The 26,259-nt window shown below is 37.7% G+C and overlaps 1 protein-coding gene and 1 long non-coding RNA gene across 3 annotated transcripts in view; both read left to right on the forward strand.

The window, feature by feature from the left end:
• Positions 1 to 26,259, forward strand: part of LOC142200886 (uncharacterized) — a 615,073-nt gene that overhangs the window by 311,514 nt on the left and 277,300 nt on the right. The window lies entirely within an intron of this gene.
• On the forward strand, positions 5,948 to 10,527 carry EN2 (engrailed homeobox 2). 2 transcript variants are annotated; one of them, XM_075269849.1, is made up of 2 exons: positions 5,948 to 6,584; positions 10,004 to 10,527. In XM_075269849.1, exons 1-2 carry the CDS (start codon positions 6,086 to 6,088, stop codon positions 10,345 to 10,347), a joined length of 843 nt encoding a protein of 280 aa, XP_075125950.1. In that variant the 5' UTR covers positions 5,948 to 6,085; the 3' UTR covers positions 10,348 to 10,527. The 2 variants fall into 2 exon arrangements, with proteins under 2 accessions (XP_075125950.1, XP_075125951.1); XM_075269850.1 differs by having other exon boundaries at positions 10,031 to 10,527.

Consider the following 26,259-nt stretch of genomic DNA (forward strand, 5'->3'; position numbering starts at 1 on the left):
TATAGATAGATGATAAATAGATAGATAGATAGATAGATAGATAGATAGATAGATAGATAGATAGGGCACACACTATACTATACTAGCCCCATACACTAATGCTCTTGTGTGTTTTTTCTTTTTGTTTTTGCAGCATTTTTTACCATTGTGTTACTATACTATATACTAATGAAACAGAACTAATAAAGTGTTAATCCATCCATATATCACATCTTTGCTTTTCATGTTATTAGACAATATTCTTTCATTATTACCTGGGTTTTTTTGTTTGTTTTTTTTTTCCCACGTTTTATATGTTGTGGCTATGACTAAGCAGTATAATAATACAATTATATAATAATGCAATAATTGTTCTCTTTCAGCTCTTTTCTATATTTCAGACAATAACTATTTCTGGCTCCTAATAATTGGGGCAGGGTCTGGCTATGGCTTCCTGGTAAGTGTATACTGTTAGGTTATGACCTTGTTGTTGATCAGATAGTATGAGCTAGGAGAATCCCACCATGCAGATCAGTTTTGCTTCCTTCAGTCACTAGAGAGAGATGTCTTCCCACCTCCCAGCCCCAAACCCACAGAGGCATCCTATTACTTCAGCTGTCATGACTAAGGCTAGCCCCTAATTACTTGTGCTCACTGCTAAGTCAGATATAACATCCTCATCTGCACTAGTGACTGGGATCCTCCTGCTAGAACTGTCTGTCCTTTTCCCTTTAGGGTTACACAAGCCAACCTGGGCGCCTGTTTTCTCTCATCACAGGCTTTTCCCATGAATGCTTCTTGCATTCCTAATAAGATGCAGCCCGGGAACAGAGAGCAGCTAGGGGCTCATGTGTACTAACAAAGACAGCAGCAAGGTGCCTGTGACCTTCATCTTCTCTGGGATACACATTGCACCCCAGGAAATCAAAGGCATGTCCTATGTAGATGCCTGGACAATTCTCACTGCCTGGACTCCATTGCTGGAATATATCATTGATACATCCTACAATGCACTGCCTTCTTGTAGTATCCTCTATGGGGAGGCACCCTTGTTATTGATCCAGACATAACAAATGCACTACAGACCCCTATAATATAGGTTAAACATGATGGCCCAAATAGCTGGTGCAAAATAAATCCTCATGTGACTGAGACCCCTGGAATAGACTGAGGAGTCTTATAGGAAAGTCAAGAAAAATCCAGTGCATATCCTTGTAGTGGTCGAGGTAGCAAAGATCAAGCAGGAATAAACATGTATAAAGCCTATAGTGTTACATAACAGTAATACACAATGGTCAGATGAGGTCATCACCTTTCCAAAATGATTGGTAACCAATGTAATATTATTTTTTGGAAGCAGATCTGTCTAACATGGGGATATAAAAACATCAGCTTGTCAAGTAAGGAAGATTCATGTCAATTAGGGCAGGCATAATGTAAGACTGACAGCTGAGCATGTCTCCTACTTGGGGGAATGAATGAAGACGTCTACACTGTAATGTTCCTCAGCCTATAACGCTCAACATGCTAGAAAGCCAATGTGAACACTGCCTGCTAGCCACAGCACTAGCCCTTCATTATAGTATCAGAGCTGATGATGAAGATGTGAAGGAGCCGAAACGTTGTTCATGGTTAGCACAGAATGTATTGCAGGTTGTAGATGTGATGTATGGTCAGATCAAGCAGACTTAATGGGTTGAGATTCATAGCTAATAGTAGGGTTTACAGGAGGAAATATAAAGAATCAATTATATATTGGGTGTGAGGCTTATTATTATAATATGTGCTGAGTCTATAGGAGCCAATATTAAAATTGATATGTGAGGTATAAGGCTTATTGCAATAGGGCTGGGTGTACAGGAGCCAATATTAAATGAACCAAGTATGATATATTGGGTTGGGTCTGGGTCTACAGGACCCTGAATTATAAAAACCTATATTACACGAGCAAGACTTGATGTGTCGGGTTTAAGGCTTATGGCAGTAGGGTTTGGTCTGGGTTTGCATGAGTCAATTATTACAATATTACAAGAGCCAGACTTGATCTGTCTGGTTTTAAGTTTATGGCTATAGGGCTGGGTCTACAAGATCCAATTATTACAACATTACAAGAGCCAATTTTACAAGAGCCAGACTTGATGTGTGGGATTTTATGGCTTATTTCAGTAGGACTGGGACTTGGTTTGCAGGAGCCAATATTACAGTATTACAGGAGCCAATGCAGGTTGAACATATTGAGATGTCTCATTCCTCCAGGAAGTGAAATGACCTGTCCAAGGAAAGATATATGATGGCCACATCATCACTTCATCTACCTGCCACACTTGCACAACATAATACAGCCATACTTATAAGTACAAACATTTAAGGTAAGGAGATCATTCACATTAGCAGAATGAACTAGTGATCCATATACTTGCTCATGGAGGGAGGATCATTTTAGCCTCATTTAACCTCTAATAATAGACATTAAGCCATTGAACCCCAACAAGGTGATTATTAAAGGTTGTAAGGGTTAGTCGTAATTCACACAGTCACGTATAGAAAGCTATGCTATATAGAGCTATGATCTTTAGTCCAATACATAGTACTGCAGGCCTTAGGAGTGTGTACCAGACAAGATTGCTATGGCTTCAGGATCTGTGCTGCTTACAGGGCATGCATGATGGATGCATATAGATACATAGGGGTGCAGGGCCCAGTATATGTATATAGTGGGGCCCCTGCTGTGCTGTTGCTGGAGCTTGCAGGGACTTGGTGCTTGGCTCAGCCAGGGTCATGTGCTCCTCTGACAACACAACTCCTCTTCCAGTCACTGACCTTTTTCTGACTTTCACAAACCCGAGATCGTTCAAGCAAATATCCAAATACCAGATTATTGTTTTATTCATAATCACTAAGTTATTTGGACGTGGAGATTGCGGAGTGTAACCCTGTCAGTGCCAGTCACGCTCTGCTGACAGCAAATCGCTTTTTCTTCCTAAAGCTCCATATAGCTTCCATTTATCTTAAATACAATGGACTTATGGAATATTAGCTGGCAAGGAGAGGATTTTCATATTATTATATAACTCCTCATGAATGTGATTATTTGGCATCAAATACAGTACAGAGAGGGAGAGAGGCTGAAATGTCTATATAGTGATCTGTCAGCTTAGGAGAGCTAGCTATATATGGAGATAGATAGATAGATAGATAGATAGATAGATAGATAGATAGATAGATAGATAGATAGATAGATGATAGATGATATAGAGATAGTAGATAGATAGATAGATAGATGATAGATAGATAGATAGATAGATAGATAGATAGATAGATAGATAGATAGATAGATAGATAGATAGATAGATAGATAGATGATAGATGATATAGAGATAGTAGATAGATAGATAGATAGATAGATAGATAGATAGATAGATAGATAGATAGATAGATAGATAGATGATATATAGATAGATGATAGATGATATAGAGATAGTAGATAGATAGATGATAGATAGATGATAGATAGATAGAGAGAGAGAGAGAGAGAGAGAGAGAGAGATAGATAGATAGATAGATAGATAGATAGATAGATAGATAGATAGATAGATAGATAGATAGATATTATCCAGGGGAATAAATCTCTGCATTAGATAAGTAGCAGAATCTTTGCTTGCTGTGCTGTCTGGTGTCATTGTCTTTCTATGATGATCTCATTTCAGGTGTTTTACTCATTCTGAACAGGATTAATTGGGGAGGGGGATTTCAGACCAACCAATAAAACAGGATCACAAAGCAATTGCTGCACTAAAATATGGATGTAAAGTAGTAGGGATGGTTTGGATGGTTTGTGTGGAGGTTACTGAGATGTAAGTGATTATTGATGTGTTATATTTATCACACCTCCCACGTGTGAGTATACAGTATATACACATCTGTATACACACACAGGTCATCATCAATCTACATGCAGATAGACATGAATAGGGCTATATGTATACACACAGAAATGTCTATAGACATTCCATACACATTCAGATATCACACACATATAACCATCCTCACATATTTACATTTATGCATACCCACATATACATAGCTATATACATATACACAGAAAAATGAATGCATATACTCATAAATATCTATATCTGTCTACATATATTCACTCATACACATCTACGTTCATACATACACACATATGTATTTGCACACAGATATACAGTAATATAGATATATAAATATATACATCTTTCTACATACACACACATCTATACCATCTATATTTCTACAGAAACACAGATACCTATTTATACATACACACAGATATATGCATGAACACATACATATCTAATATATATATATATATATATATATATATATATATATATATATATTTGCAGCATCCACATACACACATAAGTATATCTATATACATACACATACAAATATATCTATATGCTATATGCATATATACACCTTCTACATTCATATACACACATACATACTTACACATAAGCATGGCTATATACACACACATTAATATCTATAAATTTCTACATACATACATACATACAAACATATACATAACTGCACCTACCTATATCCACACACATAAACATAGTTGTATACACACATTTAAATGTATCTATAATGCACAATGATGTCTTCCTACATATATGTACACATAAATGTCTATAACATAGACACGCCTATACATATCTCCTTACATGCACATAAATACATTTGTACACATACATAAGTATATCTACACCTTTGTACCTATACACACATTAATAGCTACACACATAACTGTCTCTATAAATAAGTGCCCCTAGATTGTTTCATACACACACACATACACACATAATACACACACACATACTACACATACACACATAATACACACACACAATACACATATATACACACAGAAAAAAACACATACAATACACATACACACATACTACACATACGCACATAATACACACAATAAACATACATACACAATACACATACACACATAATACACATACACACACAATACACGTACACACATAATACACACAAACACACACTACACATACATACACAATACACATACACACATAATACACATACATACACACACACATAATACACATAACACACAATACACGTACACACATAATACACACAAACACACACTACACATACATACACAATACACATACACACATAATACACATACATACACACACAATACACGTACACACATAATAAACACAAACACACACTACACACACATACACAATACACATACACACATAATACACATACACACAATACACGTACACACATAATACACACAAACACATACATACACAATACACATACACACGTAATATACACACACATGTAAGTCACCCCACACACACCTCTCCACAAGCTGTTAGGGCTGTAGCATCCTACAAGCTGCATCTTTAAAGCTGCAAAGAGGGCTGAGGATGGGGGAGGAGAGAAGGCTATGGAGAAGAGGAGGGGGTGTAGGGGAGGGGAATTCTCCTTGTCAATTTACTACTCAGGCTCACATTCATGTGACATGGGGCTGCTCGCCCATTGGCTGCAGGCACGTGTCCAGGCTACCGGGCTCCCACGTCACTTGTGAGGCTTCTATTAAAAATAAGAACAAAAATCCAGAGTGAAAGTATTCCAGGTCCAGTGACTGCTCCTCCAATTACCCCCAGCATAGAGCCTGGCACATGAGCACTGGGGACTGCTCTGCTGAAGGGACAACTTGTCTATATGTCTCATTCCCTACTCTTCTGATATACAATATCCCACACTATATTGTTATATATGCGACTCCCAGCCCAGAGCAGGGTTGATGCATGCATGCTGTACAGGCATCTGTCCATTGCTGCTACTGGGCTTCCTGGAGGATTTACTGCCTGGATGTGGAAGGAAGGAGTATGAGCCTTGGCAAGAGGATGCTTTGGTAATATCCTTCAGCAGGAGCCATCCAGAGAGAGCTACTCTCATCCACTCCTCACACTGACATTGGAGCTTTGAATGTGCAGGAGACTTGGAGGACTAGGCAGTAGAAAGGGTTAAACCTAGAAGCAGCTTGTGGAATTACAGCATGGAAGAAAATGACCAGAATCACAGGGAAGTGGAGCAACAACAGCAGCAGCAGCAGGAGGCAGGAGAGGAGTCCAACAGGGGGATCCTGCCCCTGCTCCAGGCTCCAGGGAACCATCAGCCCCATCACAGGATCACCAACTTCTTCATTGATAATATCCTGCGGCCGGAGTTTGGAAGGAGGAAGGAAGGAGCTGTCCAGCAGGAGGACATCTTCTCGGGCAGGGACAGTGTGCTGGCTCGATCTGGAGCAGAGACTGGGCAGCACAGGAGCAGCACTGGGGGCACCGAGGCAGAAGGGGCAGCCAAGGCAATCACTGGAGATAAGAAAATAGATGTGGGCATAGAAGGACCCATCAAAGCCAGAGGAAGCTTGAGTGGAGACCATTCCTTGAGCTCAGACTCTGATAGTTCTCAAGCCAGCTCTACCAACAACCAGCAGCCTATGCTATGGCCAGCCTGGGTCTACTGCACCAGGTACTCAGATAGACCTTCATCAGGTAAGACTGGGGGTGCCCGAGCATTTATTATGGGGTGATATGACTGAGCTAGGGGAGGGGATCACTTATCTTACTGCATTTCTCCTAAGAAGCCCTTCTGTTTGCAGCATGCACCATCGAAAATTGCAAATTGCCAAGATCTTCTTTTAGCTCCATGCTTTAATTAGACACCTAATTAGCGCCAGCTCTGCGCCTGATGACAATTACCATAGAAAAGCTTCTGCATTTCCAGCTCCACATTATTTGGGGCTTAATTTTTCTTACGCAATTGATTTGTCACAGAGTCTTGGCTTTGGCTCCTACTTCTCCAGAATTCATGTAGTTTAGAGTCGCATCAAAAACATAAAAAATACAGAATATGCACATAATTATATTATATTACATGACATGAATGCATTGCCTTCCATTGTTCTGTCTGCTGGCTGCTGTTTATTTCCTAATTATTCCTAAAATCAAGATGGTACAGGCCAAGATTTATCATTATTCTAAAATAATATCTAATATATATATATATATATATATATATATATATATATATTGCATTATTGACAATAATATCACTATTATAATAATTATATAATATAATAATACTACAAATTTATTATTATTATTATTATTATTATTATTATTATTATTATTATTATTTTATTTCACCAATAAATAATTTTATATTTTAATGCCGCAATTATAATTATATTGCAATCAATTTACCAACTATCTTTAGTCCATATTTTATTTCTCCATTCCCATTGTGGTTGCTTTCACTATAATACAGGCGCACACAGAGTGAATTAATAATAATATTTTATTAAATAGATTATATATTTTTTGGCTTTTTCGCTCCACCATGCTATGAATGTATTCCCCATAAAATGCACAGGAGTTTTACAGACTCCAGGTAGTGTCCCCCGTCTCTATAATGGAATAGTCTAGTAGTAGAATTATTTATGATCTGGGATTTTCCGTATACATAATGTGCATTTGCGACATCAAAGACAGTCTCTTTTAATCTGGGTGTCATATAGAGAGCACACGTTTATGCCAACATGCAGGCAAATATTGGGTTTGCAATAGGCATGAATGCAATCCCATACATTAAATTCTTGACATTAGCACAATGTTAGAGCTGAAATATATTGGGAGCCCCTGGAGGTATCACTTTTATTGAAATATTAGGAAAGGTTGCTATGTAAGAATCGCAGAGGTGTGAGAGCAGTGTGCACTGCTCTATGCCATATAATGGGAGCTGAAGAATAAATAGCTTGTTACTATACATTGGAGGAGATTTTCCCAATGAAGAGCAGCATTGGAGCCCACGTGTCCCTGCTCTGATCTGGGGGTGAGGAGGCTGCTGAAGTGATGGCAGCTTGTAGTAAAAACACGTGTATGGCTGGGAGTAAAAATACTGGATGGATGGAGGGAGGCAGCACAGCATGTGCAGGAAGCTATACATATACATATAGGATAGAGGGAGGCAGCACTGTGCAAAAGAGCTGAGACATGTGTGTATATATATATATATATATATATATATATATATATATATATATATATATATTAAAGAGAGGCAGCACTGTGCAGAGAGCTATACATGTACATATAGAATAGAGGGAGGCAGCATGTGCAGAGAGCTATACATGTAGGATATAAGGAGGCAACATTGTGCAGAAAGCTGATATATATATATATATATATATATATATATATATATATATATATATATATATATATATATATACACACACACACACACACACACACACACACACACCATAGAGGGAGGCAGCACTGTGCAGAGAGCTGAGAAACCTATACATATATATCTATAGAATACAGGGAAGTAGCATGTGCAGAAAGCTGAGACCTATACATATATATACATATAGAATAGAGGGAGGCAGCACTGTGCAGAGAGCTATACGTATACATTTAGAATAGAGGGAGGCAGCTATAGATGGCAGCCACTGATGTGGCAAAAAGAAAGGGGCAAGAGAGAGCTGGAAGGAGGGAGGGATCAGGGGGATATGGAGATGAAAGGAGCACAAGGATGGGAAGATGGAGGAGAATAAAAATGAGCCTTTATTTGTAAGAGCTGGCAATAGAAGAACCTACAGATCCAATAACCTCATCCCTTTAATCGATCTAGTTCTAGGATCTCATGCATTAGTCTATAGGGGAGCTAAGAATAAACCCAGGAGAAGACAGAGGCACAAGGACAGCGACATAGATTGAGAACGATGTTTCTGGCATTGATTGGCGTCCCAAGCGATCAATATCTGGCAACCACAACTCCCAACTTGCCCTTCCACTTGTACAATTCTACATCAGACTCTGCTGCCTGTAATCCACACACCTCACCCATACAGCAGGCCAAAAGAAAGGAAATAGAAATGTCCTGCAGATTAGAAAGGCGCCCCCTCCCCAATACCACAAATTCACCCACATGCATTTTATATCATGTTTCATTATTAAAGAGATACGGTGGGCAACGTGAAGCAAATAATTAGCTGGGCTGAATGACTAATGTATGTGTGATGTTAATATTTCAAGGGGAGAGAGAGAGGAGATTGTGGGGGGAGAAGTGAGGGAGGAGGCCTCAGTAGTATCCAGACCCCCCCCCCCCCCCTATTACTATAATACCAGTACTGTGATAATATTCCCCAAATATTCTCCCCCTTATGTGTGATCCCAGATATTCACTAAACTATATTCTTTATAATTACAAAACAATGTTTATAATCTCAGCAGCTGGCAGGGAACAATCCGCAGATTCTGTAGTTACAATTGTATCTAAAATCTCTAAACACATCACAAATGATTTCCTATAGTAATATCCTGCTATGTTCTATGTGTTTATTTGTATAGCACTAATACAATTCAGTATGATTGGGAACTATTGGCATTTTATTTAAAATATTTGCAAAAGAAAAAAGTTAACAAGTTGTTATATATATTGTTTTTGTTATGAGACTTGATATTATTTTATTGTAATTTTTGATTGGCATTGTGGGAGTAGGACAAGTTTAATGAGGATTGATATTACATTTAGTATTGTGAAGTTTGCACTAAGGATTCCAATATATATATATATATATATATATATATATATATATATATATATATATATATATATTTCCCCTGACATTAATATATATATATATATATATATATATATATATATATATATATATATATATTTTGTTTATTTCACAAAGGATAGAAATATAGTAATATAGTAATATATAATATTAGTGTCAAGAATTATACATATTTATATCTATCTCTAGATGGATAGATAGATAGAAAGAAAGATAGAGAGACAGAGATAGATAGATAGATAGATAGATAGATAGATAGATAGATAGATAGATAGATAGATAATATAGTATACGGTTTGTTGTAGAATTTTGCAATGGTAGATTCTAAGACGATTTTCTCATGTCTAGGTCCAAGATCCCGTAAACCAAAGAAGAAGACAGTGACCAAGGAGGACAAGAGGCCCAGGACAGCCTTCACTGCAGAGCAGCTCCAGAGGCTCAAAGCTGAATTTCAAACTAACAGGTATTTGACCGAGCAGAGAAGACAAAGTTTGGCTCAGGAACTGAATCTTAACGAATCTCAGATTAAAATCTGGTTTCAGAATAAGAGAGCTAAGATTAAGAAAGCCACAGGGAACAAAAACACCCTGGCCCTACACTTGATGGCACAAGGACTCTATAACCACTCCACCACTTCCAAGGACAGCAAATCAGACAGCGAGTAAAGGAGCCAGGGCAGAGATGCAAAGTCTTACAATGCAATAATTTAAGAAATATACAAGGAGTGGGGATAGTCTATACGTGACAAGGGCCAGTGTACAAACAATATACCAGCATTGCGCTACAGTGTGTATTGGAGGAGAAACAAAAAAACAAAGTCGCAATATTCTATGTAAATATAATTTACAGGCAAAAAACAAACAAAAACAGACAAAAAAAATAATAACTAAAATCCAAAATATTCGCTCAAGAACTATTTTTGTTTCGTTGGTTTTCTGGAGCAGATTCTATCTTTTCCGAATTTTTTTTTTAATTTGATTTGATTTTTTTTTTTTTTTTTTGCTTAGGCTTTATTTTTTACTAAGCGATGTTCTGGCTGTTGTGGTTGGACAGTGAAGACATGAAACGTTCTGCTAAAGTCCAAAGATTTAACTGCTGCATTTTCGCACTACTGTGAATTTAAAAAAAAAAGAAAAATAGCTAATATTTGTCCTATGTTTTTATATTATAAGTTTTTGTGTTAAAATAAAAAAAGCAGGAACGATGTTTTATTGCATTGTATTATACGTGTACTTTTTTTTTCTTTTTCTTTTTTTTTTTCTTTACAACAAAGTGTTTAATAGTCGTGTAAAGAGTCGCAGATTATGATTTATTTATACTTGGAGGGTTGAGATATAGTTTTGCACTTAGCTTTTTTTATTTTTTAATTGCCTTGAAGTCAAGAAGAGGACAGGGGGGCTCAGCATTAAATTCAGGAGTGTGGGGGTCCCTGCACCAGAACCAGTAGGAGGTGGTCTCGGCATCAGTAATGGTGGTGAGGGGCTCAGCATCATAAACGGTTAGGAGGGGGTCTGTGGAGCATGCATGAAAAGTTGGGATGGGTCAGAGGAGGGGTCGCATCAGATCCTGGACAGGGGTTCGGGATTTACAAGAGATCCGGAGAAGGAATCTTGGTGGAAAGGGATCTCATCAGATCCAAAATGGAGGTTGGGTTTAGTATCAGATCCAAATGGGTTATTGGCATCAGATCCAGGGGAGGGGGGTTAGGCTTAAAGGCCAGGGTGAATGGAGGTCTCAGGAAGAAGGTAGGAGAATGCCAGAAATCGGAGGAGGGGATCTCATAAGATACTGGACGTCTAATGGCCAAAACCAGAAAAGTATCAGAATCAGAACCATGGAGGGAGGAGGAAGGAGAGGGGCTCAGTATCTGAATAAGAGGGGAGGGGGTATCATCAGATCCAACAGAGTGGTGTCAGCAGATCAAGGAGGAAGGGGTGTCATCAGATCTAGGGGAAGGGTGTCCTCAGATCGAAGAGGGAGAGGTATCATCAGATCTAGGGGAGGGGTATCATCAGATCCAGAAGGAAGGGGTGTCACCAGATTCAACAGAGAAGTATCATCAGATCCAGAAGAGTGGGATGTTATCAGATCCAGGAGGAAGGGGAGTAGTCAGATCCAGAAGGGAGGGGTATCATCATATATAGGGGAGGGGTATCATAAGATCCAGAGGGAAAGGGTATAATCAGATCTAGAGGAGGGGTATCATCAGATCCAGAAGGAAGGGGTATCATCAGATCTAGGGGAGGGGATTCATAAGATCCAGAAGCAGGGGTATCATCAAATCTAGAGGACGGGTATCATCAGATCCAGGAGGGAGGGGGTGTCATTGAAAAATCATGAATCATTGGATTTTTAAATCAGATCCAAAATGCAAGGGGTCTCAGCATCATATGTGTGAAAGTAGGATTTCGGTATCAGATCTATACAGCAGAGGGATCTCAGTATAAGATCTATATAGCAGAGGGATCTCCGTATCAGATCTATACAGCAGAGGGATCTCAGTATCAGATCTATACAGCAGAGGGATCTCAGTATCAGATCTATATGGCAGAGGGTTCTCAGTAGCAGATCTATATAGGAGGGGGTGGGGGTTCTCAGTATAAGATCTATATAGGAGGGGGGTCTCAGTATAGATACATAACATGTGCTAGATCCAGTGTTCTTCCTGCTGAAATTTCAGCATTTCTCATAGGACATAATGGCATCCAATCAGCCAGTAGATGCTGTCCTGTGTATGTAGCCTTCAGTCTGCAGACCCCTCCCCTAATAATTCAGTCCCTTCCCCAATAACCTTCCTTCCAATCCCTTCTGCTCCTCACTAGTCCTAGCCATGACTGCTGACATCCTTCTCCTCCTATGGACAAGCTGTAATATTTCTCCCATATTTGATGTTATTTGTGGCTATTCCTGTACCCCCAGAGTATTCCCTGCACAGACACTAGGATGCCAGGATTTGTGTTTGCCCACTATGCTATGTCTGTGGTACCTCTGCCTATGGAAATTGTGTAGATCTCCTCAGTGGATCACATTGGATGTTAACCCCTTGCTTACCGGGGGTGGTGACTTTTCGCAGGTCTGCTGCCCCATTTCTAGCATTAGTATCCCCTATATCTGATGGGATACAATGATAGCTCTATTAAAATGATATTATACCTAAAGATACCCCAATCTAGTGAACTCCCACCCCTATCATTGCTATTCAGGGGTCCCAGTGATCTGTACCTTGCCATTGTATATACAGTCACTTAGCTTTAGTGTTTGCTCTTCACACCCTATAAGAATTCTTCTTATTTTTACAATGTACCACGGTGTAAATAAAATGTCTGACATTTTCATGAAACTTTCTGCTTTACAAAATGCTTTTTTTTTTGTTTTCTTTCCTTCTGATGCCAATAATAATAAAAAAAAGTTGAATGTTCGGTTCTAAAAGGTATTCCACAAAATCTTCTATTTGTGTCCATGTAGCCCAGTCAGGACTGATCGCCACCTCTGATGATGAATGTTTCTATTTGCCTTAAATCCACTTCTGCATTTCCTTTAGAATGATATACTGGAATGTATGTGACCCCTATAGGGTCCATAGTCTTAGGGCCAAGATGGTGTCCAGTATAAGATTATTTCAACCTTGCAAAACTTTCATTCCCCCTGTTGACCTGGTGTTTGTAAAGAGATCCCTTCATTGTGTATGTTCAGTCCTCCAGACAATGCATCCAATAAACCCTTTTATTATCTATACAATTGTCTTTTATGTGTTTTGTATTATTTGCTATATTTTCTTGGATTATATTCTGGTTGTGTTGTATTATGAGGAATATTTGCTATATTATAATACTAGTATAGTATATAGCTGTATACTCTTACGGCTCTTGTTGCTATTACTACTACTAATATTCCATCTACACATTGTAGTATATTCCTGTTTGCATGCTTTTGCACATCACCTCTTTTCAAGTGTGTAATAGAGCCACTTATGTGTTTGGAGGGGACATGTATTGTGCAATGTCAAACACAAATGAGACACTATTTGGCACTGGAGAGCTGGCATGTCGGGTCGGGGAGCAGAAGCTGCAGATTTTTGGCCAAGCATTTTTGTAGCGTGGGGAGATATTATTAACTTGTAATATTAAGGAAGATGAGCAGAAGAAGAAAACAGCAGGTGGATCCTGCATGGAGCATGGGAGCCCCCCCAGAAGAGATGTGTCTATATGTGCCCGGCACACAAGGGGTTAATGGAGCATGCGGAGAAGGCACATGTTACATAGGAACCTCACTAAGTAATTAATACATAAACGTGACAGAGGAGGTGACCCGGGAGAAGACATTGAGTCATAATCAATAAGCCCTGCACTGGAGGAGCCACAACACACAGACACTAGAAGACACAAGTGCAAACTTTATAGGATGCAATGTGTATGGTGTCCAAAAATGTCGCAAAGAAAAAGGTAAAAACAATATGGCTAAAATGGTTCATTGATATAAAAGAGAGAAAAAGTTTGAAACATTACCAATACTAAATAATATGGCTAAAATGGAATATATACACACACGTATATATTCTGTGTGTGTGTTTGGGAATATATATATATATATATATATATATATATATATATATATATATATATATATATACATACTAAATATTTGTGTGTATATAATAATATAATAAATATCTATTTGTATATTATTTGTATATATGTAGTATATTATGTACTGTATTGAAATAAATATTTATATTTAAATATGCATTTATGTATATATATATATATATATATATATATATATATATATATATATATATCTTGCATTTAAATACCTCGAAATATATACTATATATATCATGTGTATATATATATATATATATATATATATATATATATATATATATATATTGCAATGAATATGATTTGCCCTTAGTTTTTATCACCATAACAGATTCAACCATAGTAATTGATCCATAATTTCTTTATACACACAGACAAGTCATGTCTATATATTACATGAATTATTATAGATCACTGTCACTATATACATGACATAGACTTGTGTATCTCTCTATTATTTAGATATCTGTTCTCTCTATTTTTTTATCTGTCCTATTATTTATCTAATTATTTAGTTGTATGCTTTCATTCTATTCTATTCTAACCAGCCTGTAATACATGATATTATATGTGATTTATTAACTCTATGATTTTGAATTTACTCCTCAGTTTTTGTTCCTTGGGTTGTGGCTTCTTTTATATTCCGCCTATTACTTTCTGTAATAGTTACTAAAGTTTTAGAGGATGTAACAGAAATTATGAAATATCCAAAGTACAATGAGAAGAGAGTCCAGTGTGAAAAGCGCCTTTGGAAACAAAAGAGTGGATTTTTGTCTTCCCATTAGAAGAGGTAACTCCCCCCCCCCCTCTTGTTTCCTCCAGTCCCCTCCAGCCTGCACCAGAGTCCTGGAACAATAAGGACATCAGTCCCGGCTTCTATATGGCATTACTATGTTACACACTGATATTTGGGCATTTAGGGTACACAATGGTGCATGTAAGTGTAGGATCACAGGTATACATAGAGATATACAGGCAGTGTTGGAGAGAAGGATTGGGGATGTGACAAGGAGTCAGGGCTGTGGGAGTCAGATCTGGTTTGTAGCTGCAGTTTCTCATCTATAAAAGTCATTTTTTCCTCCCTGTCCTCAGTATCCAGATCACTTTCCTGCCAAGTCCCCCCTTCCTTCCTCACACAGAATGTCATCTAGCTTTTTGGCAAACTCTGCAGCCTGTGCTGTGTAGACAGTAGGGCTGTGTCCACATGCTGCACTTGTCAGTCTGGGTTTCTCATATATACGGGCCATCATTAAAGCTCACATTATTTTTGTCATCATTTTCTGCCTTTTATATTAAACAATGTTTGTCTTACACCTGACCAGTCATGACCATCATCACATTTTGGGTTAAATCTGAGGATATGAGGATGGTCAGTGAAGCATTACAGCCTCTGGCAGGGAAAGCTCTCATAAAGTCTATTCTTCTCTAATGTAATAACACATATTGCAGCGCACAGGGCAAGATAATGGGAATCTCAGACTGTCACTAAATGGTGGCAATGGCCCTGATACTACTGCTGGGTATATTGGTTTGTGTATGGAAGGATATACACAACACATATACCGAAACAAATGCAGAATTATACACAAATATATGTATAGGAAAACACACACATATAAGTCAGAGACATGAACAAACCTTCACAAATTAAAAAATACATATAAATACACATAAAAGCACATATACAAGTCATAGACATATAAAAACTTTGTTAAATTCAGAACTACACACTCATAGTCAGAAATACATACATACACATATACAAGCAAACACACACATAAATACACAAATCCAATGGAAAAGAAACACAAGTCATACACATACAAACACTTTCTTAAATTCTGAAGTACACAGAGTCAAAAATACATATAAATACACAAAATAAATGGTACAAACACATAAACATCCAGGTTAGAATTCACATATAAACACAGAAAAAACAAGGGTGCATACACAGTCATACACAAACTTCCTTAGATTCAGAAGTACACACAGACATACAAAAAGATGTACACACATAGCCATACACATACATATACACACTCACAAGGCAGACACATATAGCCACACACATATAGACACTGCTAAGTCTTGAAGAATATAAACCTATATGAAGAACACTTAGGCATGAACATTTGCACAAAGGATTAAAAAAAAAAGAAACAAACCCAGAAGTTCAGACATTGTCATAAACACCAAACACATCTAGATGAATACACACACACACACACACACACACACACACACACACACACACACACACACACATACCTAAAGAATCAAAAACAAACACATACACAAAAATCCAGAAGTACAGTAATACACATTAGACTTTAAGACATTCAGAACTACAAATATAAATATAAAAATATATACACATATCTATCTATCTATCTATCTATCTATCTATCTATCTATCTATCTATCTATCTATCTCCTATCTATCTATCTATCTACCATCTAATCGATCTATCGATATATATATATATATATATATATATATATATATATATATATATAGACACAGAATCTCTGCTGGAGATAACTAATCTGCAGGAGTCATCAGTTACACTTTCCAGAACTGTACAATACAATGTAGAAGAGAGACATGGCCTGAGCACTGAGGATAATTCCTGGCTGGGGATATTGAGGCAGACAGAGGACACTAATGACTTGGGTCTATTTAAGTAAACTAAGGGCTCCATTTATGAATGTAGTCATGACAGTCTACAATGATTAGTATCATCTGCCAAAGACAATGTTATATAGACATACAAGCTGGGAGAATTAAAGTGCATGGCTGGAAACAATCCCAGCTGTAAGGGCAGTGTGTGTAGTTGTGTGTAGTTGTGTGTTTGTGTCATCAGGGCGCCTCTATTAATTGCCTCTAGTCTGGATAGGATTGCTGCATTGCCACAATGTGCCTGAGTTGCTGCATGCAGTAATATTGTGCTACCTGTCACAGTTCTCTATGCAGAAAGTGGAAAATTCCAGACAATGGAGGTTGTCTGAGGGGATTCATTTCCCAGCATTGACCTGCTCTCCAATACCCAGGCAGCTCATCTCCATTCCTATTCTGCCCAACTTGTATGTGGAAGTAACGCCCAACAGCCACTGACTTGATGAGCTGAGCTGAATGGGAGAATAGCCCCTCTCACAGACACCCCATGCAGGCTGAATGGAGTCTGTGGCCACAGAGCTGGGCTGAAGGTCAAAGCCTCTGTCACAGCTGCAGGTGGCTCATTTCCTTTCCCTAAATATATCCTGCACCTCTACAATCAGCCCAGGGGCTCATGAATTGCCAATCTCATTTCCAGAGCACTAATCAACCATTTTGCATTACCAAGTCTAATGTCTGTCTAGAAAATGCTAAAATAAAAAAAAAAGTTCCAAGTGGAACCGAAAATAATCCTGAGTCAATAAGGACACATGAAATATGGAGAATTTAGAAGTATTGGCTAAAATTCATAGAAGTATCCGGCCTGGAGCGCCATTTTTATAGCAGAGGATCAGCCTCATATATTATTAGATAAGGTCAATTTATGTAAAATGTTAGGATTAAGTTTACAAAATAAAAAAATTCACTTAAATCAACCTTAGAGTCATGACTACATAAGAAATATTTGAATTCACTATCTATCTATCTATCTATCTATCTATCTATCTATCTATCTATTTATTTATCTAATATCTACATTTAATTATCTATCTATCTAATATATATATATATATATATATATATATATATATATATATATATATTTATCTTTCTATCTATTATGTTTATGTAATATATATTTATCAATCTAATTATCTATCTAATATTTATCTTACTAATATTTAAAAAAAATAGTCTAATCTAAATTAAAAAAATAATGTATATATTGTATCTATCTATATGCATATAATGTATCTATTTATCAATATATCTATACACATTGAATCTATCTATCTACATATAACCTATTTATCTATTTATACTCATATAATCTATCTATCTATCTATCTATCTATACTCATATAACCTATCCATCTATCTACTATCTATCTATCTATCTATCTATCTATCTATCATCTATCTATCTATCTATCTATCTATCTATACTCATATAATCTATCTATCTATCTATCTATCTATCTATCTATCTATCCATCTATCATTACCTCTAGTATTATCTATCTATGATCCCCAGTATCTATCTATCTATCTATCTATCTATCTATCTATCTATCTATCTATCTATCTATCTATCTATCTATCTATCTATCCATCCATCCATCCGTCTTTCCATCCTTCCCTCCCTTTTGTCTATTCTCTAATGGACATCCTGTCCCTCCCATTCCAAGTAGTATTTCCAGCTATAGTTTTAAATGCTTCCTAGTCTAACCAGAATATAGAATGAAGCTGGCGGGCTTTGTGGCGGAAATATAATTAAAGTGGGTGAGAGATGTAAACGATGAAGAATAAGAATGACATCAGGCCAATTTCACACTTGGCACTCCAATGGTCGGGACCAAGCAGGGCTCTTGCCATGCAAGGCAGATCAAAGTGCACTGCCACTCCTAGAAAGGCAGAGGGGGAATTAAGTATGCTAATCCCCAGGACAAATATATTTTAATCTTGTTAAAATACAAGTTAATGCTGCAGCTCAGTGGCTGAACTTTGTCAGACTGTAGAGATCCAGTTGCACTGTTAACTCTGCATAAGGTAAGACATTCTCATTCACAAGATACACAGATACAGAATCCTCTGCACGATCTTCTTGTATCCATGCAGACTGATTTTCCATAGGGGACATTTGTCTTACATATTTTACTTAAGCAGAAAAAAAAGTGACAAGATAATTTGAGGCCCAGGGGCGAGTGTTGTGTCCTGGGGATAGATTATAGAAAACAATTTATTTATGACAAAATTACATATTATACAAATAATCCGACAATGCACAGCATGTTCTCAAAGTGTATGAGCCCAAAGATGTTCTCAAAGTGCAAACACATCTAAACAAGTTAAGAGAACGTGAAATAAAGGGGGTTTTATTTTTCAAAGGTTCTGCACATTTGTTTGGACCTTGGAGAAGACAAAGGGTTCCTCATCTTGAGGCCGATCTTAGGCCTTTGGTAATTGACCCCCAGTGTAGGATGTGGCCCTCATGGAGCTCAGTGTATCTGGTTAGAAAATCTCTTAGATTCTAAAAACAATCAAAATTTAATAATATTGATTTTATTCACTTATATATCACCAGAATATTCCTCAGCGCTGTACAGAGATTGTCACATTGGCCCCTGTCCACAATGGGGCCCATAATAAAAATTCAAAGGAAACCTATCATAAGGTTTTGAAAGTGTGGGAAGAAACTGGAGAACATGGTACAAACATAAGAAGAACATACAAACTCCATGCAAGCCAGTATTCCAGCTTTACAGTCCTAACCACTGAGCCATGGTACGGCCTGGCAACCAATCATATTAATGACCGATTACTTATACTTGGCAGAAGCCTTTAATACCTTCTCCATCCCTCTAGGACTTGTTTAGTGATTGTATTGAAATTGAGAAATACCATAGAAATTGAAATTGTATAATTTCAATATAATGTACCGTATATACTCGATTATAAGCCGACCCGATTATAAGACGAGACCCCTAATTTTACCACAAAAAACTGTGAAAACGTGTTGACTCGAGTATAAGCCGAGGGGGGGAAATGCAGCAGCTACTGGAAAATTTCCCAAATTAAAATGGCCAGAGTTTTTGGGTGCAGTAGACGCTGGGGAAGGGGAGGGGGTGTTTTGGTTGTCTGTCTGCCCCTTCCCTGAGCTTGAGGACTGGTTTTTTTTTTCCCCCACTTGGAATTCAGTCTGGCTTAATATAGGGTATCTGCGGCGCCACTATTAACCCCTTCCCAATGGAATAGGAGCACTGCAGATCCCTTATATTTAGCCTGGCTGTAGTCAGGCTGAATTCCAAGTAGGGGGGGGGGACTCAGTCTCGGGAAAGGGGCAGTTAGACTTTTTTTTCCCACTACGGCATTTACCGTACAGGAAAAATATATTTATAGATTTGTAGAGCGGGCATTTTCGGACACAGGGATAACTAATATGTATGTGTTTCACAGTGTTAACAGTATTAGTTTTATATGTGTTCTAGGGAAAGGAGGAGGATTTGAATTTTTAATACTTATTTTTATTTTATTCTACTTTTTTTTTTCTGCATTTATTAGAACCCCTAGGGGTCTGATCACTAATGCAATGCATTGGACCCGGCATACAGACACCGGGGTGGGTGCCAGGCTGCAGCATCGCCATGCTCAAACTGCAGAAGTACTTACGGTACTTCTTCTAGCAGGCCCAGACCGCGGATACACGCCGGGTGTGGGCCTGAGGTTACTTGGCCACGTCACCTGGCATCTGATGAAGTGCGGGGGCATGGTCTGCATTCCGGGCCTGCTAGCAGATGTACCGTAAGTACTTCAGCAGTTTGAAATGAGCAGCATCGCCACGCTCATAGCAGGAGCGGCCCGGCACCCGCCCCTGTATCTGTATGCCAGGTTCGGAAGCCGGGTCTGTAACTATAAATATTGCTGAATTACCGTAATGACTCGAGTATAAGCCGAGGCGGACTTTTTCAGCACAGAAACTGTGCTGAAAAACTCAGCTTATACTCGAGTATATACGGTAAGTCTATTTCAGATACATTTTCCCATTTTGTATTTAGGACACAGTTATGAAAATCGATGTTTATAATCTAAGTGTAAAACACCTTGTTACAATCTTCATCACTGGTGACCTATCCTATAAAGTGAAGTGGGTCCAACAGTGGAGCTTTATTTTGGTAGAATATTACGAGCAAACCTAAGAATAAGTGAATGATGATTTTATTGCTTTATGTAATGTATATTTCATCAATAAAGATCAATTATTATTTGTATGTAGTATTTGTATTACTGTCAACCTCAACACTGGTTTGTCTTCTGCTCGACCACTGGAATTCTGTTTTGGATCATGTCAGTACCTGGGCCCAGTGGAGGATCCTCTGGCCCCGGGGTGGGCTAGTCTGACCCTGATAGGGGTCTATGGTAAGGTATGGTCATAAACTGATAAACGCATAATAATATAATACATGCCATAAAATGCAGATTGGGAATCTATTGCTAAAATGGGTGGAATGAAGGTAACGCTGTGTGGTATGTGTATGTGTATCTAGAATCAGAAGATTTTGGGGTTGACTCCAACTTGGCTCACCAAATGGCAAATATATGTTGTTTTCACTTACATTTAAGTTTGGTTTATAAAAGGAGAACTCACAATCATTTCTTGGAAAAACTGAGTTTTATTTTAGTCTTCGTGAAAGTGAATCTGTTTAGAGGAAAAAGATACCTAGTACTTACACATAGGACTCCATTGTCACTCTGTCTGTTCGAACGGTGTCATATTAGAGGTCAAGGTCTCCTCCCCAAGCCTCTCTGTGTCTTCTTTGCCTTCCCCAATGTTTGTCTAAGTCTGTCATATATACCAAAGATATACTTGGATGGTTTTGTTTGCAATATGTTAGAAAAATGTAATTAACTCTTAAATTAAATATTATTTACATAAATATCAATCATCCCATAGATCATTGTACCCAGAGTATTGTGTACAGTAATGGCGTGACCTATAATGTTCATTGCTAGCCCGGCAGGTTTTATAACAATGTAATAACATGAAATGTAATGGATCACATTCAAAGACCTTTCTGCTATGCAAAATCGATATTTGTTTCCAAAATTCACAATTTAAATATTTGGTGATGACCGGAGTCTGGTGAACAAGATGGAGGCTCTATGGCCTTATTCTTACCATGCGGTTTTGATATGAGTTAAAACTAGGGCTGAGGCACCACGTAGTAAATAAAGCACAGCGAAAAAGAAAAAAACTGGGTCAAAAAATGTGGCGGAAACACATCACATTTTTTCAATGTGGGGCTTAAACCTGAAGGTTTTTTTTCACAGTCCACTTTTATAACTGTCAGTCAGATGTGTCATAAGACCCAAGTGTTAGTGGAACTCGGGAACCTGAGACATCAATGTCAAAATGACAGTTGGTCTTGGTGTCTGGTTACATTGTAGAGGTAGCCAAGCACGGATAGGATTCCATCACTCCAATTATTTGCAATAGAGAATAAACTCTCTTGGTTGACAATGGACAGGACACCCCAAAGATTTGATTCTAATGTCACAATCATAAAAGTCAATTTTGGAAAAATGAAGGAATTTCTTATGAATATTATGAACAATGATTAAAATTGGTGTCAGCCAAGAAATTTTTTTAAAAGTTTTCTGTACCCAAGAGTGATGTCATCCTGACTCAGACATACAACAGAGAATAGCTCCTAAACAGATGATGAATACGTCACCTCTTGGGATCTCAAAAGTCAAGAACCAAAATGAAAAAGCTACTGCCAGACCTACATTGGTTTCCCAGACCACCCTATCCCATGATGAGCACCCGATTAGGGTCAAAACACGTTGGAAGGAAAAATCAAGGGTTGTGGGACTGCCCTTCTTAGGGCGCGAGTCTTGGATCTGGGGTTAGTGGTCACTTAGAGATATATCTCCGTTTTCCCTACATGTAAGACCCTGTGATCCACTGAGAAGACATAACTTTTTGCTCCCACTGCCGGTTCTAATCTTATTCACAACATATTATATTTGCACTGATTTTCTAGACTCTTTCATAAGATCATTGTTAAAGATATTTATTAAAAGTTACTGTTTAGCTACTATCTGTTAGGGCAAGATTCTCAGACATATGACTGGCTGCAGCAGATGTAATGTGAGTGGCGGGGGATAAGGTGAATTTTACTTCTTTTATTGCTTTAAAAAAGTCAAAGCATTTTTATAAGCAATAACAGAAATTGTTGTTATGGCCGGTATATCTTTTTATTTTTTTATGGTTGGACCACCCCTTCAAGAAAATAATATTAATAATAATAATATTTGCCAGCATATTTTACCATATGTACCATAACGAACTTTGGAAAAAACAAACATAATAAAAAATTTTTAGTATTCAAAAGCACTAAGGAAAAACTTTACAATGTAAATGAAAAGACGAGTTATAGTCTATGGGGGTCCGTGTGCTTTCACTGGTAGACCTCCTTCTCATGTGGACTTCCCCAGACGGAATACCAACGCGGATGAGAAGGAGGCCTTACCAATATGAGCACATCGATCTGCAGTGCAAGCATATGGCTAAGGCCACATGTTGCAGAACCCAGCTAAAAAACGATGCAGAAAAAATGCTGCAAAACACTCAGCATTTTTTATTACATTTTTGCTGTGTTTTTCTCTTTGTTTGTTTCTTCCCTTGTTAAATCTATAGGGAAAACTCAGAAATTTCCGCAAGTAGAATTGACATGCTGCATTTTTTTCTGCAATATGTGGATGGGATGAGCCGGACTCTCATTCACTTTTCTGGTAATGTAAAACTCAGCATTTTTTTCTGCTGCTTTTCCATAACATGCGGCTTTAGCCTACGGGAGGAATAGTGTAGGTGTGGTTTAGACTTCCTTTGCAGCTTAGACTACCATATTATATACCACGATTACTAAGACCTTCTTAACCACCAGCTGGCTAAACCTCAACTATAGGCTACTATGTCTAGATCTCTACCTACCAGTGTATAAGATCTCCCGATTGTAAGGGGGCAATAGCTAGGAGGCAGACTGACCTTAATACCCACCTTTAAAGTTAAAGGTTGTTCAAATGAGCGTTAAAGCTTCTTTTGGAATCCAAGCACCCCTACTGAGGGTCTCCTATTGGAGCACAGTAAGAGCACACATTGATCCTAATCCCTGAATGGTTGTGCTATTCAGATGACCAGTGGTGAAGTATTGAGCAAGACCCTAATGCCAAAATAGCCCCATTATGTGAACAAACACTGTATTGAGTGAGGAAGTCTACACAACAATGCTGCAGGTTACTGACCTTATGTACTGTAGGATACAGGTGCATTTATTGTCCTCACCTAAATGCATTGGTATTAGTATAGCCATACCAACTTGTTTGAGCCACAGCAAATTTTTGCAAAGAGCACCATTGGGTTTATTATAGGATGGGATTGGAGGAATCAGATAAAAGGGACACCTTGGCCCAACACATTTATTATAACACATGCAAGTTTTCAGGTGTAAGTTATAATCAAAATCTACAAGAGTTTCTCTTTACATTTCAGTTGCTCCCTGCGCCTGTTGGAGCCCTTATTAAGACTGGCATACAAAACGCCAGTCCTAATAAATCATTCCTAGTGTGTCATTTAGAATACAGAATGGAATCCATAAAATACAAAACTGTTTAAACAATGGTTCCATATACTACAGTCTGAGTAATTCAATATACCATTAGAAAGTACAAATCATCCTGCAAAAAATAAGTATTCATTTGGATATGTGAGAGTTATGGCTGGCAGAAGGCCGGGAGTAAACAAATAAAATGCAAAAAAGTGCATAGCTATCAGGAAGGGAGTCTGTCAGCGCTATTGACTAACTTTCACCAAAACGATTTCCAACATAAATGGAAATAAAAAAAACTAAGCAAATATAGAGGTAAGATAATACAGAAGACAGCGGGACTGATGAAGGTATACTCAAATATCATGTAACCCGTTTAAGGACGTTGGGTACTTTGTACATTAATGGCTGGAGATTTTTTTCATATTTTCCTTCTCCATCTTCCAAAATTCATAACTTTTGAACTTTTTCTGTGAGGGCTTATTTTTTGCATGACAAGTTGTACTTTCCTTTCTCACCATTTTCGGCTACATATAATGTTTCAATTAGCTTTCATTAATATTTTTGGGAGTCCATATGCAAAAAAAAGCCAATACAATTTTATCATTACTTTTTTGTATTTTTTCCCTCTGCATTATAAATGACATGGTAACTTTGTCCAGTGGGTCATTACGATTACAGCGATGCCATATTTCTATTTGTTTTATTATGTGTTACTGCGTTTACTGACAAATGTTATTTTTTGAAAATGAAGGATTTTCCTGGGTTTATTGCATTCTAGCACCTATAACTTTTTTACTGTTTAGTTGACGGAGATATGTCAGGGATATTTATTTGCGGGGACAAGTTGCAGTTTTCATTGGTACCAATGTTTGGTATTAGTGACTTTTTGATTGATTTTTATTGCTATTTTTGGGTGGTAAGCAAAATGACCAAAACACATTAATTTGCGTATTTTTTACGGCGTTCACCTTATAGGATAAATAATGCTATTTTTGGTTAGTGTGGGCTTAAATGCACATGGAGAGACCTAACAGGTTTGTGTATTTTATTTACATTATGTGTTTTTTTTAATTTTTTTTAAATTACTTTTTATTGTTAATTTTTTTTTCTACTTCATTTTTAACTTTTTCAGCCATGAATCATGTATTGCAGTACATGACACCTAGGCTCCTTATGCGCAATAGGGAAAGGAAGTCAGGAGGCCATTCCCAAGATTCCTGGCTGTCATGGTAACCCCTCGAAATTTGCAATTTGATCGCAGGGTATCTGAGGGGTGGCAGTGTTGATCTTGATGGTCATGACTAGGGCCAGGAACTGTGTGAGTATACGGTAGGCATCTCCATTCCTGCTAATGTATCAGCTCAGTTACATGAGAGAAAAGCGTATCCCCTAGGTTCTTTTATGAGTAGGGTTGAGCCGATCTTGAGATTTCAGGATCGTTTTTAAAATCTGGTTTTCGATCATTTTCCAGCCGATCTTGATCGTGAAATTTGCTCAATTGCTGATCGGGATCCGTTCTTTCATGATCTCGATCGCTCAACCTTCATTATGACCTTATGGGGGTGAAAGGTGCTTATTATTTATAAAAATAAAATAAAAAACTAAAAAAGTAAAAGAAAATTTTTTTTCCCCTACCACACCCCAGTTACAGGTTCTAGCCCCGCCCCCCATGTCACAACAGTATGTGTCACTTTCATAGAAATGACC

The sequence above is a fragment of the Leptodactylus fuscus genome, chromosome 4 (assembly GCF_031893055.1).
Source record: "Leptodactylus fuscus isolate aLepFus1 chromosome 4, aLepFus1.hap2, whole genome shotgun sequence".
NCBI lineage: Eukaryota > Metazoa > Chordata > Amphibia > Anura > Leptodactylidae > Leptodactylus > Leptodactylus fuscus.

Bases quoted from the DNA above. Each gene is read 5' to 3' on its own strand.
- EN2 (XM_075269849.1), top strand. From the start codon at position 6,086: ATGGAAGAAAATGACCAGAATCACAGGGAAGTGGAGCAACAACAGCAG. The intron at 6,585-10,003 runs GTAAGACTGGGG...TTGCAATGGTAG, and splicing joins CTCAGATAGACCTTCATCAG to ATTCTAAGACGATTTTCTCA.